Source organism: Hypanus sabinus, chromosome 9 (genome assembly GCF_030144855.1).
Source record: "Hypanus sabinus isolate sHypSab1 chromosome 9, sHypSab1.hap1, whole genome shotgun sequence".
Classification (NCBI taxonomy): Eukaryota; Metazoa; Chordata; class Chondrichthyes; order Myliobatiformes; family Dasyatidae; genus Hypanus; species Hypanus sabinus.
This window is the reverse complement of record NC_082714.1, coordinates 104170311-104183497: the sequence shown is the minus strand read 5'-3', so window position 1 is coordinate 104183497 and position 13187 is coordinate 104170311. Positions and strand designations below refer to the sequence as shown.

The 13187-nt window shown below is 41.5% G+C and overlaps 1 protein-coding gene across 2 annotated transcripts in view; it reads left to right on the top strand.

Annotated features, from left to right (window-relative positions):
* Positions 1-13187, top strand: part of LOC132399687 (engulfment and cell motility protein 2) — a 198348-nt gene that overhangs the window by 135916 nt on the left and 49245 nt on the right. For both annotated transcript variants that reach the window (XM_059980344.1, XM_059980343.1), the window contains exon 8: positions 2757-2908. In XM_059980344.1, coding sequence (XP_059836327.1) covers positions 2757-2908 — 152 coding nt within the window. The remainder of the gene's footprint in view (positions 1-2756; positions 2909-13187) is intronic.

The following is a 13187-nucleotide window of genomic DNA, read 5'->3' as shown; positions in this document are numbered from 1 at the left end:
GCTTTGGGCAAAGCTGACCATCCCAATGAACCGCCTTCAGTGTCCATGCAGTTCACTTCTTGCTCAGTTTCCTTCTTGTGTATCTGCTGGCTCGGCCTGTGCACGCCACATCCCTCAAGTTAATATTAAAAGGGCATTGGATGTGAAGCAATTACAGATTGTTTCCACACTCTGGAGTGGAGTCCTTTGTCCACCATGCCGGATGCTACAGATATATCATTCAAAGTCTCACCAGGATCCACACTTCTTACACTGGATTCCTTGCGGCATAGGAGAAGTCCATTGTGCCCGTTGAATACATACTATCGCCTAGAATACTTGTTTCCCTGTAACCTATTCTCTTGTATGTCCATTAACTCCACTGATTCACCTACACCATGGGTAATTGATAGTCAGTTAACCTGTAAACCTACACGTATTTTGGGTGTGGGAGGAAACCCACATTTGTAATGCTAAGAAAATGCAGAGGCCACACAGCCAGCACCCATTGTCAGAATTGAATTTGCGTTGCTGGAGCTCTGAGTCAGCAGCAATAACTTCTGGGTCGCTGTTCCATCCCGGCACACTTCACACTTCCTGCGTCTCGCCTCTGTCCCAGATCTATCAAAATGCTGTCCATTATTTCAAGGGCACCTGAGCAGGAGAGAGTCAACTCTCTTCGGTTCCCATCACAAACTCTGCTCATTACACACGTTTGCACCCCAGAAGGTTGCCCGTGGCGCAGCCAGGTTCTCTGAAGCGTGGGTCGTGTGACAGAGCTCCAAAGCCACTGTATCAAAATCAGGTTTATTATCACCAGCAGCATTCATGGTTTTGAGGCAGCATTGCAGATAAATTACTATAAATTACAGTAAGACTATAATTTTTAAAAAATAGTGCGAAAAGATCACAGGAAGTTCCAACTCTGACTAAAACCCACCTTACCTCAACCGTTCTGATGGTCTCATCTAGGGCTTTGTTACCTGCTGGTTTGACTATTCCAAAGTATCCTGCTTGGTATGCCTCTCCCACTGTGAAAACATGCTCGTCCAAAGCTCTACTGCTCAGACCTTGACTCTGTTTTCCAATAATGCTACAAGTTTCAAATTCTCATCCTTGCTTCCATCTTTCCCCTCCTCTACTCCCGCCCCTGCCTTTTGTCTGCCCTCTTGATTGGGTATTTTTAAAAAAAAGTAAAGGAGAACTGTGAAGTTCTGCATGGGCTCCTGGGCAATGTTTATCTTCTAGGAATAGAAAAGAAGTCACAGATGTTTTTCTTTGTTGGAGCTCGTGCACATGTTCCCTTCACCTCCTGGCTACGCTGTTGAAGTGATCATTAGATGTAAAGCACATTGGACTTGTCTCTGTGCGGACCAAACTGATCCAATTCTGATCCCTACTCCATAAGACAGGAGCAGAATTAGGCCACTGGAATCGTCAGGTCTGCTCCGCCACTCTATCGATGCAAGCAGAGTGATGGAAGAGGTGAGCACAGGGAAGAAGCTCCTGGCTGGACTGGTGGGTGTGGAAAAGAAATGCACATGTGCTTCTCTCCTTCCCCACCACCCCCCCTCAAAATCTGCCTCCATCTGCCCTGAAATCCCCTCGTCCATTTGATTCTACCAGTCACCTACTGACCTTTATCTCACCCTCTTTCTCGCTTCTATTTAGTGGCCGTTCTCCCTCTGTGCTCTTGGTCCTGATGTAGGGTCTAAACCCAAAGCAGGTCCCTATGATCCACAAGTTCTTCTAGCAGTTTTTAAAAAAAATTTTGCTTGATATTAAAGCTTTTGCACTGGATTCATTTCCATTGGTTTAAATTCCATCCCCATCCGCCATCACACTGAAGTATGTGAGCCACTGTCTGGCTTATCTCATTGTCAGACACCACTTGCCCAAGGACTCTGTCTACTGACTCCAATCAATCAAACAAAATGTGTTTTAAATGAATATTCTCCAGGTTGTGTATAGTGACTTTGACAATAAATTTACTTTGAATGTTATTTCTAAATATAAATTATCTGTTCAATGCAGTGGCTTTCATTTGACCTTCTGTCTCTGCACCAGCCAACTTTTTATTAGAGTGAGCCAGGGAATCGTGTATCTTTCCTGTGAGAAAGGACTAAGCAGACTGGGCCTATACGTTCTAGAGTTTAAAAATGTTATGAAATTATTATGGGACTTAACAGTCAATCTTTTCCTTGGCTGGGACGTTGTGATGGTCTTACAATAAAGTTATTCAGGACAAAAGTGAGCGAGCTTCAAGCACCTGACAGGCCACAGGGGCTTGGCGACAGAGAAGACTCAAGAAAGAGCAATTGATTTTTAGATTTTAAGTGTGTGGAGTTAATGCAGGGAAGTGAATCTGAGACAAGATGAGCCGTGGTCTTATTGAATATCAGAGCAGACTTGAGGAGCCAATAGTGTACTATATTTCTGTTATTATCCAAACTCTTGCCTGTAACTGTATTTGCCTCTCTTTCAAATTGTGTTAAATGGAAACTGTAACCCTACTGTGTGATTGAGTTCTGTACCCTCAGGTCAGAGTCAGGTTTGTTATCACTGACGTATGTCATTAATTTTTTTTGTGGCAGCATTACAATGCAAGACACAAAACGTACTGTAAATGACGGTCTAGAAAATAAACAGTACAAAGAATAGCAAGGTAGCATTCACGGACCGTTTAGAAATCTGACGGCAGAAGCTTTAACTCGGTTGCGTTCTTTGATTTGGTTATTGGTTCCCAACACTAATGATGAAAGTATTTGATTTCTCAGATTGCAAGCTACGTTAACCAAACAACAGTGGATGTTTCCATCTTGCAGCGGTCGCTGGCAATTCTAGAGAGCATGGTGCTGAATAGTCAGAGCCTGTACAAAAAGGTGGCTGAAGAGATCACTGTTGGACAGCTGATTGCACACCTTCAGGTGTAAGTATTACAGAGCCTTGAATCCTGGACACTGGTGTAACAAAGATGCTAACACTGGGTGTATCAGATTTTTTGGGGGGGGGGGAGGGCACAATGCTATGTGTGTTTTTGTTCTTGCTTGTGAAAATGATGCTTGTGTTGTCTTCTCACTCTGGCTGAATGTTTCTCATCCATACACTGACAGCATCTGCTCACCTACCCAGGAGTGGGGTGCTGCAAAGCAAGATCTGTCTGGGGATTGAGTGCAGCATTGCGAACGCCATACTGGGTTAGACTAGCTGTGGGGATGCGAATCTACGGAGAGCACTGCCACCTAGTGGCACCCGGCTGTCAACTCAGTAACGCATTCCAGGTAAACCTGCTGCTGTATTCACCAAACAGGAGAGCAGAAGGATCGGAAGCTCGTGATCTGCCCATCTCCTATTTCACACAATGGAGTCCTGCTCATTTTTTCTTCTTTCAATTATTTATCCAATTGTCTTTCAGAAGTTGCTGTTGAAACTATTTCCACCATTCTTTCAGGCTGGATATTTGTAGGTCATCATTTCTTGTTTATCTCTCATCTGTTGTCCATTATCTTAAGTCCCTGTTCTCTGGGACTAAGCTTACTGCCGCTGGCATACAGTCTCTCTGTTAAATTTCCTCATAGTTCTAAACAGTGAGGACAGAAGATTAGTTGACTGACTGGCCGAAGGCAAGGATTGGGATTAAAGGGGGCCTTTTCTCGTTGGCTGCCATTAACTAGCGGTGTTCCACACGCATATCCTACTTTTCATGTTATATATCAATCATCTGGATGATGGACTTGATGGTGTAGTGGCCAAGTTTGTGGACAATGCAGAGAAAGAGGGGCAAGCAGCGTTGAGGGAGCAGTAAGTCTACAGAAGGAGTTGGACAGACAAGGAGAATGGGCAAAGAAGTGGCAGATGGAGTATAGTGTAGTGAGTCCAAATGCCAGATTTCCTAAAAGTTAGTTTGCAGGTTGGGTAAGTAAGAAGGGAAAAAAAAAGCAATGTTAGCATGAATTTTGAGAGAACTAGAATATAAAAGCAAGCATGTAATGCTGTGGCTTTATAAGGCATTGGTCAGACCATATATGGAGTATTGTGAGCTGCTTTTGAGCCCTTTTCTAAGAAACGATCTGTTGGCATTGGAAAACATTCAGATGAGGGTCACGAGGAATCCCAGTAATGAAAGTGTTAATGTATGAGGAGTATTTGTAGGTTTTGGGCCTGCATTCCCTGAAGTTTAGAAGAACGAAGGGGGGTGCTCATTAAAACTTAACAAATATTGAAAGGCCTAGACAGAATGGATGTGGAGAGGATGTTTTCGATAGTGAGAGAGTCTAGGACCACAGAGTACGTTGAAGGCCCCTTTGAAACGAAAATGATGAATTTCATTAGCCGAACAGCTGTAAATCTAAGCAATTCATTGCCACAGACTGCTACGGAGACCAAGTCATTGGGTATATTTAAAGCAGAGTTTGATAGGTTCTATGTTAGTAAGTGTGTCAAAGGTTATGGGGGAGAAGGCAGTTAGAGGGAAAATAAATTAGCTATGTTGGAATGGTGGAGCAAACTCAATGAGCCATATAGCCTAATGATTAGATTAGATTAGATTCAATTTTATTGTCATTGTGCCAAGTACAGATACAAAGCCAATGAAATGCAGTTAGCATCTAACCAGAAATGCAAAGGATGGTGTTATTTACAATATAACTGCGAATAAAAAGTAGGTGCTACAGCACACAAATATAAAAGTACTGAGACAGTACAATATGGGTGCAATACTGCTTAGTGCTGTGATGTGAGGTTCAGCAGGGTCACACCTCAGGGAAGAAGCTCTTCCTGTGCCTGCTGGTGCGGGAGCGGAGGCTCCTGTAGCGCCTACCGGATGGGAGGAGAGTAAATGCTCCTATGTCTTATGTATGGTCTTGTGGAAATTTTTCTTCAGTGTCTCCTCTACTAAGATCATGAGTGATCTAAATTATTCTTTAAACCTTTTACTACATCCTGTGGTTCTCATTATTTTAGTTTTACAGTGAATTTTGCAGATTTGTAGTTGTATTTCTTATCTATTCTTCTTGTGTTTTATTGGAAGCTTCACAGTAGATCCTCCAGTCTGATATTGCATCTTAACCAGAATTCCTATTTTTAAACTATAGATCCTGCAGTCAATTATTGCATCTTATTCATAATAACTATTTTTAAACTATAGATCCTGCAGTCAATTATTGCATCTTATTCATAATTCCTATTTTTAAAGCAACTCTTCTGCTGGCCTGGATTTGTTTTGCTTTCTAAGTTTTCCTTGGTGTGCTTCATATGAAGCCCTTGTCAAAAGGGGCTTTAAGATCCAGGTAAAATGTATGATTGGGAGTTCAGCTGCTATGTTATAAGAGCAATTGGGAAGGTTATTGGGCCAGACTTGCTCCTTTACATCCATGCAGTTTCCTTCTTGATACATTACTAAGCTTTAGGTAATCATGCAAACTTTTGGAAATGTTTCCAAATTTGTGGGAGTGCTGAGGGAATGCTGTTCTGTGCAAGTTATTAAGCAGAGGTCTTGCTGTTCTTCTGAGGTGAATGTAGAAGATTACATAATATTATTCCAGTAAACAAAAGAAAGGTTTCCCAATAACCTGGTCAAAAATCCTTCAACTAACATCACTAGAGTAGATCTGGTCATTTATCTCCCTGTTGTTTCCATAGCTGTGCTCTGGCAGCAATGACCACTGCGGTCTTTACAACAGTACCACACTTACAATGAATAAGTAGTATCTATTAAGGTGCTGTGAGGCTGTGAATGTTTTATTCATAGCAAGTTGTAAGCAAGGATTTGTCTTTGATCCAGAGAGGCTGTGTGTTAATTGTAACCCAGGTTAATTCAACCCAAAGATGTAATGTTAGAAAGCTCCACCTGCGGAGGGATGAAAACAAGGTTTACTGGTTTTTTTTAAAAGAAGATTTGGAAAAAAAAACGATACGCGGGAATACGGCTTGGCTGATGCAGGCGTGGACGAGGAGAGAAATGCAGCAATGATTAGAAGCTGAAGACGTGAACTGTAAGAGTGGAATTAGTAGTGAGCATCTTTCCCTACTAACTGGAAAACGTCAGGGTGAAACCCTGACAATAGCGATAAAAGACTTATCGAAGCTACAGTCGGCCCTCCTTATCCACGGATTCCGTATGCGTGGATTCAACCAACCGTGGATCGGGAAAACCCGGAAGTTCTCTCTCCAGCACTTGCTGTTTGAGCATGTACAGACTATTTTTTCTTGTCATTATTCCCTAAACAATATGGTATAACAACTGTTTACACAGCATTTACATTGTATTAGGTATTATAAGTAATCTAGAAATGACTTAAAAGTACAGGCAGTCCCCGGGTTATGAATGAGTTCCGTTCCTGAGTCCGTCTTTAAGTCGGATTTAAAGTCGGAACAGGTACATCCGGTATTATTTAGTGTCAGTTAGTCAAACGTTTTTCTTAGTATATAGTATATATTTTACCTTTCTATGCATATAAAATACTTAAGAAACGTATGTATTTCAATAATTTAACCACTGTGTTGCTTAGCGATAATTGTAGCTTTCATCGGGGCAGGGCCTTTCACATGCTCCATTAAAATTGTTCCAATCGTTGACCGGCTGCAGCCTAACGCTTTTCCAACAACCGATGGCGTTTCACCTCTTTCCAATCACTTTATTATTTCCACCTTATTTTCAATCGCGATCGTGATTATTTTCGTGAACAGAAACACTGCGGATTCAGAACTGCACCACCAGGTCCTAATGTCCACCACACAGAGACAGGTTAAATAAAGTCCGGGGTTCCGCTGGGTCCTAAAGACCACCGCACTGATACATGTTAGATAAGGGACTTGAGCATCCGCGAATTTTGGTATCCGAGGGGGGGTCCTGGAACCAATCCCTCGCGGATAAGGAGGGCCGACTGTACAGCTATAACATGTAGCAACTTTAAGGCGACAATATCGGCAGAGACGAGTGTCCTGGATCCCTACTGTGTAGTTGGGAATTAGTTCTGTAAAATCATACCAAGGGATTTGGTCAAGTATTTTTGTACAGGTTTGTGAATTGACTTGCCATAGATGATGAACTATCTCGTTCCAATGAACCAACAAAGAAGATGTTGAGCCACCCAAGATGAAGAAACAGTGCGGGAACGAAATGTGTAATGATGCAGAGCATTTAATATGGTTAGATGTATAAGTTTATTTTCATTCGAAGAATCTGAATTTGATTTTCTGCAAGAACTGATTATTTTTGCAGAGACTTTGAGAAGTTACTGAATGGGATTTACTTTGTTTAAGAGTTGTGATGCTGGAGAATTGTCGTGAAAGGAGTTAAACTCTATATATATAATTTTTGAATTTAAACTTGTAGATATACTGCTTGGAACTGAAACTGAAGTTAACTATAAAGCTTAAGAATAGGAATTATATTTGGTTTTCTAACTAACTAGGGTTAAATAAAAAGGAAAGTTTAGTCTGTAAGCTTTTAAATAGATCTAATTAGTTAGAGAGATTAGAGTAACAAAGGAATCTCACTGATTCTAATTAAAAAGGAATTTGTTTTGGTTTGATATCTTAAGATTTGGAACCTAAACAGAACACAGAATGTTGAAATTTTTAATTGTTCTTGCTCATGGAAATATTTTGTACATATTGCTTTTTTCTTGTAAACAAAACTTATCTCGAGAAGTGTGTGGTTTCTATTCGCTGCCTCCTTCCGATACCTGGGACCTTCTGATGGCCTATGAGCACCTAGTGTAATTTGATTTTCTCAAAGAGTGTGGCACCAAGTGACAGGCGGTGAGTCCAGTGCTGCCGCGGGAGTTACACAATGGTTGTCCATCCTTGCCGTGCCACATTTGAAAGTGATTTACTCAGTGGCATGTGCCAACATTGAGTTTGTGAAACCAGACCAAAATCTAACTTCCTGTTCGTTCGTAAATCTTCTGTTGAGCTGGATTCTGTAAGTTGCAGGCTCCCAAAGTGAAAACCATTCCCTTGATTCTCTGAGTGGAAAGCTCAGTTGCTACAGTATTAATTGTACTCCCACTCCCAGCAGTGCACATTTAATCAAACTGTCATGGAATATTTTATATTGTTGCTCCTGATTACAATGGATCATCTCAACAAGCAGTTTGGACTATTTCTAAACAAGTTTTCATTTTACTCCACCAAATATCTTTAAGATACAAATTTGGTAATACAAGTTGAGCATCCCTTATCAGGGGCCAGATGTGTTTTGGATTTTGAATTTTTTTGGATTTTTGGAATATATAATTGATAGCTTGGAATGGCCTTAATTTCTGACTCTGAATTTATGTGCTGTTGATAAGCAGTCTTTGTCTTACACTTGTTCATGTGCTTGACAGTAAAAATGAGTATATACCATTAATATAATGAAAATATAATGAGTTCAGGGTAACAAAAGCGGAACAGCAGCATCGGGAGAAAACCTGAATCAGCTGTTGTACAAGCTTCCAGTCTCCACCTACAAGGCCATGTTTTGATTAAAAGGTTACAGCACACTGTATGTGTTTTTTATCTTTAAGGTTTTGTGTAAAGTATAAAAATAATAGAATTGTAGACTTGTTTTGGTGGTAGATTTTTGTGATGCTTTAAAAATGTAATGCCGTGCCTTTTCTTCAATTTCTGCAACCAGCCTGCTGAATATTCAATTACCTTCAGTTTTAAGGTCGTTGTGATAGATCTTTGCTTGTTTCATGATCGGCATACTGTTAAGCAGCATATGTTCATTCCGATGCTGACGATGCATGAAAGAAATCTTCATTTTTTTGATTTATGCAATGTTTTTCTATTTTTCAGTCACCTATTTGTTATATATGTGAAGTCACTTAGAATTGTCCATGGTGCGCAGTGGCCTCTGTACTGCCAGGAAACCTTTCCAGCTCCTTGTAGAATTTTCCATTTGTCACGTCATCTCAGTGCTCAAAAAAAATTTGGATTTCAAAAATTTTCAAATTTTGGGATTTCAGATAAGTGTACTCGACCTGTATTGATGATTAATAGTGTCTTGTAAATATGGGACTATTAAGTTATTACACTTGGGAATACACTTTCCCATCCTTTGTAATCTATCCCAGCAGCAGATCTGCTTTGACTTTACCTACAGAGGTTGGTCACTGGTTTGAGCCTCAGCTGAGGCAGTGTGTTGTGTCCTTGAACAAGGCACTTAACAACACATTGCTCTGCGACGACACCAGTGCCAAGCTGCTTGGGTCCTAGTGCCCTTCCCTTGGACAACATCGGTGGCGTGGAGAGGGGAAGGCTTGCAGCTTGGGCAACTGCTGGTCTCCCATACAACCCTGCCCAGGCCTGCGCCCTGGAAAGTCCAGGCGCAGATCCATGGTCTCTCGAGACTGCCGGATGCCACCACAGAGGTTGAAATTCTGTTGATTTGACTGAAGAAATATAAAACTGTAAGTTTGTCCATTCGTTGATTCTCAGTGAGCTGAAATGTCCCATGGGGTCATTATTACAGGACCATAATGGTATGAAATTTGATACTGAGCTACAGTATTAGGACAAATTTTAAGGAGCTTCTTAGAGAATGTGTGAGAGGTCGAGAGGAAAGCCCAGATCCTGGATTCAAGGCTTAACTGGAAATGTTGGGTAAAGCAAATTGGGATGTGCGAGAGGCCAGAATTAGAAAAATATAGAGATATCACAAGATAGAGCCAGAAGAGATCAGCGATAGGTGAAGGAACGCCATGGAGGAATGTGAACGTTTTGATTTGAAAGTGTGACCTGAAAGTCCATGGAATCAGCCTCATAGCGTGCCTTGTGAAAGTATTCAGTCCCCAACCTTTTGTTCACATAAACGAGTATTACAGCCAGGAATTTTGATCAATTTAACATAGAATTTTTATTTGTGAATCACATGCTCATTTTTTAACAGTAGAGCTTAAAAAAAACTAAAATTGTAAAGCATGAAAAACAAAAAATACTAAACTGAAACGTCAGCAGTTCAAAAGTATTCACCCCCTTTTGCTCCATACTAAGTTGAGCCACCTCTCACAATTACAGCAAATATATTTTTTCGGGTAAGTCTCTCCTGGCTTTTCACAACATGATGGAGCAAGATTTGCCCATTCCTGCTTGCAAAATTGCTCAAGCTGTGCCAGGTCAGTGGTGGACAGCAATCTTGAGATCTTCGTTAAAGATGTTTGATCAAGTTAAGGTCAGGACCCTGACCAGGCCACGCGAGGACATCAACTTTCTTCATTTGAAGCCACTCCTTGGGTGCTCTGCCAGTGTATTTTGGGTCGTTGTCCTGCTCGTTGATGGATTTCCTTCCTAGTTTAAGTTTTCTGGCAGAGGCTAGCAGGTTTTTATCCAGGATCTCTTGGTTTTTTAGTAACACTCATTTTTCCATCAATCTTGATCAGATTTCCAGTCCCTGCTGCTGGAAAAAAAAATCCCCATGGCATAATGCTACCAGGGATAGTGATACCTTGCTGATGCACAGTATTGGATTTATGTCACACATACTACTTAGTCCCGAGGCCAAAAAGTCACCTTTGCATCTTAAATCATCTCTCCACATCTTTACAGTATCTTCTAAGTGACACTTTGCAAGGTCTTCACCATGAGATCATAAGACAACGGAGCAGAATTGGGCCATTTGGCCCATAGAGTCTGCTCCGCCATTTCATCATGGCTGGTCCATTTCCCTCTCAACCCCATTCTCCTGCCTTTCTCCCATAACCTTTCATGCCCTGACCTATCAAAAATCTATGAACCTTCATCTTGAATGCACCCAATGACATTGTCTCCACACCCAGAGGCCACAGATGCACTACCTTCTGGTGAAAGAAATTCCTCTTCATCTCCATTCTAAATGGGCATCCTTCTATTGTGAGACTGTGCCCTCTGCTCCTAGACTCACCCATTATAGGAAACATCCTCTCCACATCCACTCTATCTAGGATTCTCAATATTTGATAGGTTTCAATGAGATCCCACCCCCCCATTCTTCTAAATTCCAGCGAGTATAGGCTCAGAGCCTTCAAATGCTCCTCATATGATAAGCTGTTCTTTCTCTGAATCATTTTCAGAACCTCCTTTGAACCCTCTCCAATATCAGTGCTTTCCTTCTGAGTTAAGTGGCCCAAAACTGCTCACAATACTCTAAGTGAAGCCTCACCAATGCCTTATAAAGCATCCTTGCTTTTATGTTCATGCTTTTGTATTCGAAGTTCAAAGTGCATTTATGATCAAAGTATGTATGGATCAAACATCCTTCAGATTTGTTTCCTTACAGGCAGCCTCAAAACAAAGCAACCCAAAATAACCCATAAAAAAAGACCTAATGTGCAGAAATAAATAAAAATATCAGATCATTCAAGCAATAAAAGTGAGCAAGTAGCATTCAGAACGAAAGCAAGTCCACAGTCCCGAGCAGGCCACAGCCTCGGCCTCAGTTTAGTGCACAGCCAAGTAAACATCACGAAGCAGAAAGCAGACCCTGCCCCACTCTCCCCTCTGGTCCTGATGCCCCACCTTTTCAGTGCATGTGGCCCAGCGTATAGCTCATCCGTACACTGGGTCGTTCCTTGCTGTACAACCTGGTCCCTGTTGCTTCGATAGGCTCTGGGACACGAACACCACCGGCACGTTTCAACCTATACCTGGCAACTCCAAATCGGCCTGGTGTTTGGATCAATCAAACCTCACTTTAGGCGGATGGGCCTCAATTCCATCACACCTCCACTGATCCTGCCTTTGCCTTGCCTCTGCTCATCCTGAATCTCCCTTGACCTCACCTCAACTCAGCCTCACCTTTGCTTTGCCTCTTCATGGTGGTGATCTTTTACCATAAATTTTACCAGAAAGAAGCCTTATTGATACACAAGTATGTAGTTGTATTTTTTGCTTTGTTTGCCACAAATAAGTAGTCACTGGACTTCACCAGTGCCATCTTAAGCCAGCTTAGGCTGGTCCTCTCATTTCTAGACCTCTCAAAATGAATGCACCTTCCTCACCACCAGCTCAACATCCAGGTTAACTGTTAGAGAGCTTAGATCCTGCATGAGAACCCTTTGCACCTGGGACTTTTGAATTTTCTCCCTATTTAGAAAATAGTTTATGCCTTTATTCCTTCTACCAAGGCATGACCATACACTTCCCAACACAGTATTCCATCTGCCATTTCTTTGCCCGTTCTCTTGATCTGTCTTTCTGCAGATTCCTTGCTTCTTCCACACTACCTGCCGCTCCACCAATCTTCATCATCCGCAAACGTAGCCGCAAAGCCATCTTTTAAAGGAAAGGATGTGCTTTTTTTTAAAGCCAAGGCTTCTTCCTTGTGCAAGGCTTTGGTGATTGTGGAGCCATGAGCTTCATGTCCAGTTGCAGCCACTGACTTCTGCAGCTCACTCAGTGGCTGTTGATGTCACAGTAGCCTCTCTTAGAAGTGTCAATCTTCTCCGACAGATAAATTTAGAGGGGTGGCTTGACCTCTGCAGTGTAGCTGTGTTTTCATATTTTTTTCCAGTTTTTCACGATTTACTGCACTGAGCTCCAAGGTATGTTCAGCGCCTTTGAGGTGGTCTTATACTCTTCCCCAGATTTGTGCTTCTCTTATTATCATTCGTCTGGCTTGACTTGAATGCTCTTTTGGTTTCATTTTGGTTTGGTCTGTTGAGCATCTACCATACAGTTGGACCTTACAAAGAGAGAGAGAATTTATTCATGTGATCATCCAAATTTCTACATCAACCAATTGGGTGAATTGATAAGGTAACATACAGTATTGCACCCGAGGAAAGTTTGTGTGGTAATTACAAAGTGCATGAGGACTTTTTCAGCCTCACAATTTTGGTTTTTAATTTTTAGTAAATTGTTGATAGGTTTTGGAATTTTTCTTTTGTTTTGACATGATGCGCAAAATTTTTAAGATTAGCTCAAAAAAATCCAACTGCAATGTATCTTAAATGAGATAGTAAAATGTGAAAATAGTTGTAGGTGCTGAATACTTTTCCAAGGCACTGTATGTAATCTGTTCACTTCATTCTCTCTGTTCCCTGCTGGAGATCCCGGATGATCCATAGATTTGATTCGTTGTCGTTGAATAGTTTCCCAACAGGGGTTCTGACACTCAGTATTTGGAATGGCTCAGATGAAACCAGCCTTGCTTGAATTCAGAAGACCATGGGCTCAAGTGTAAGCCGATGCTCTACTGCACTTCATGAACTGTTGTCTATTGAGTGGAACACTGAAAGCCA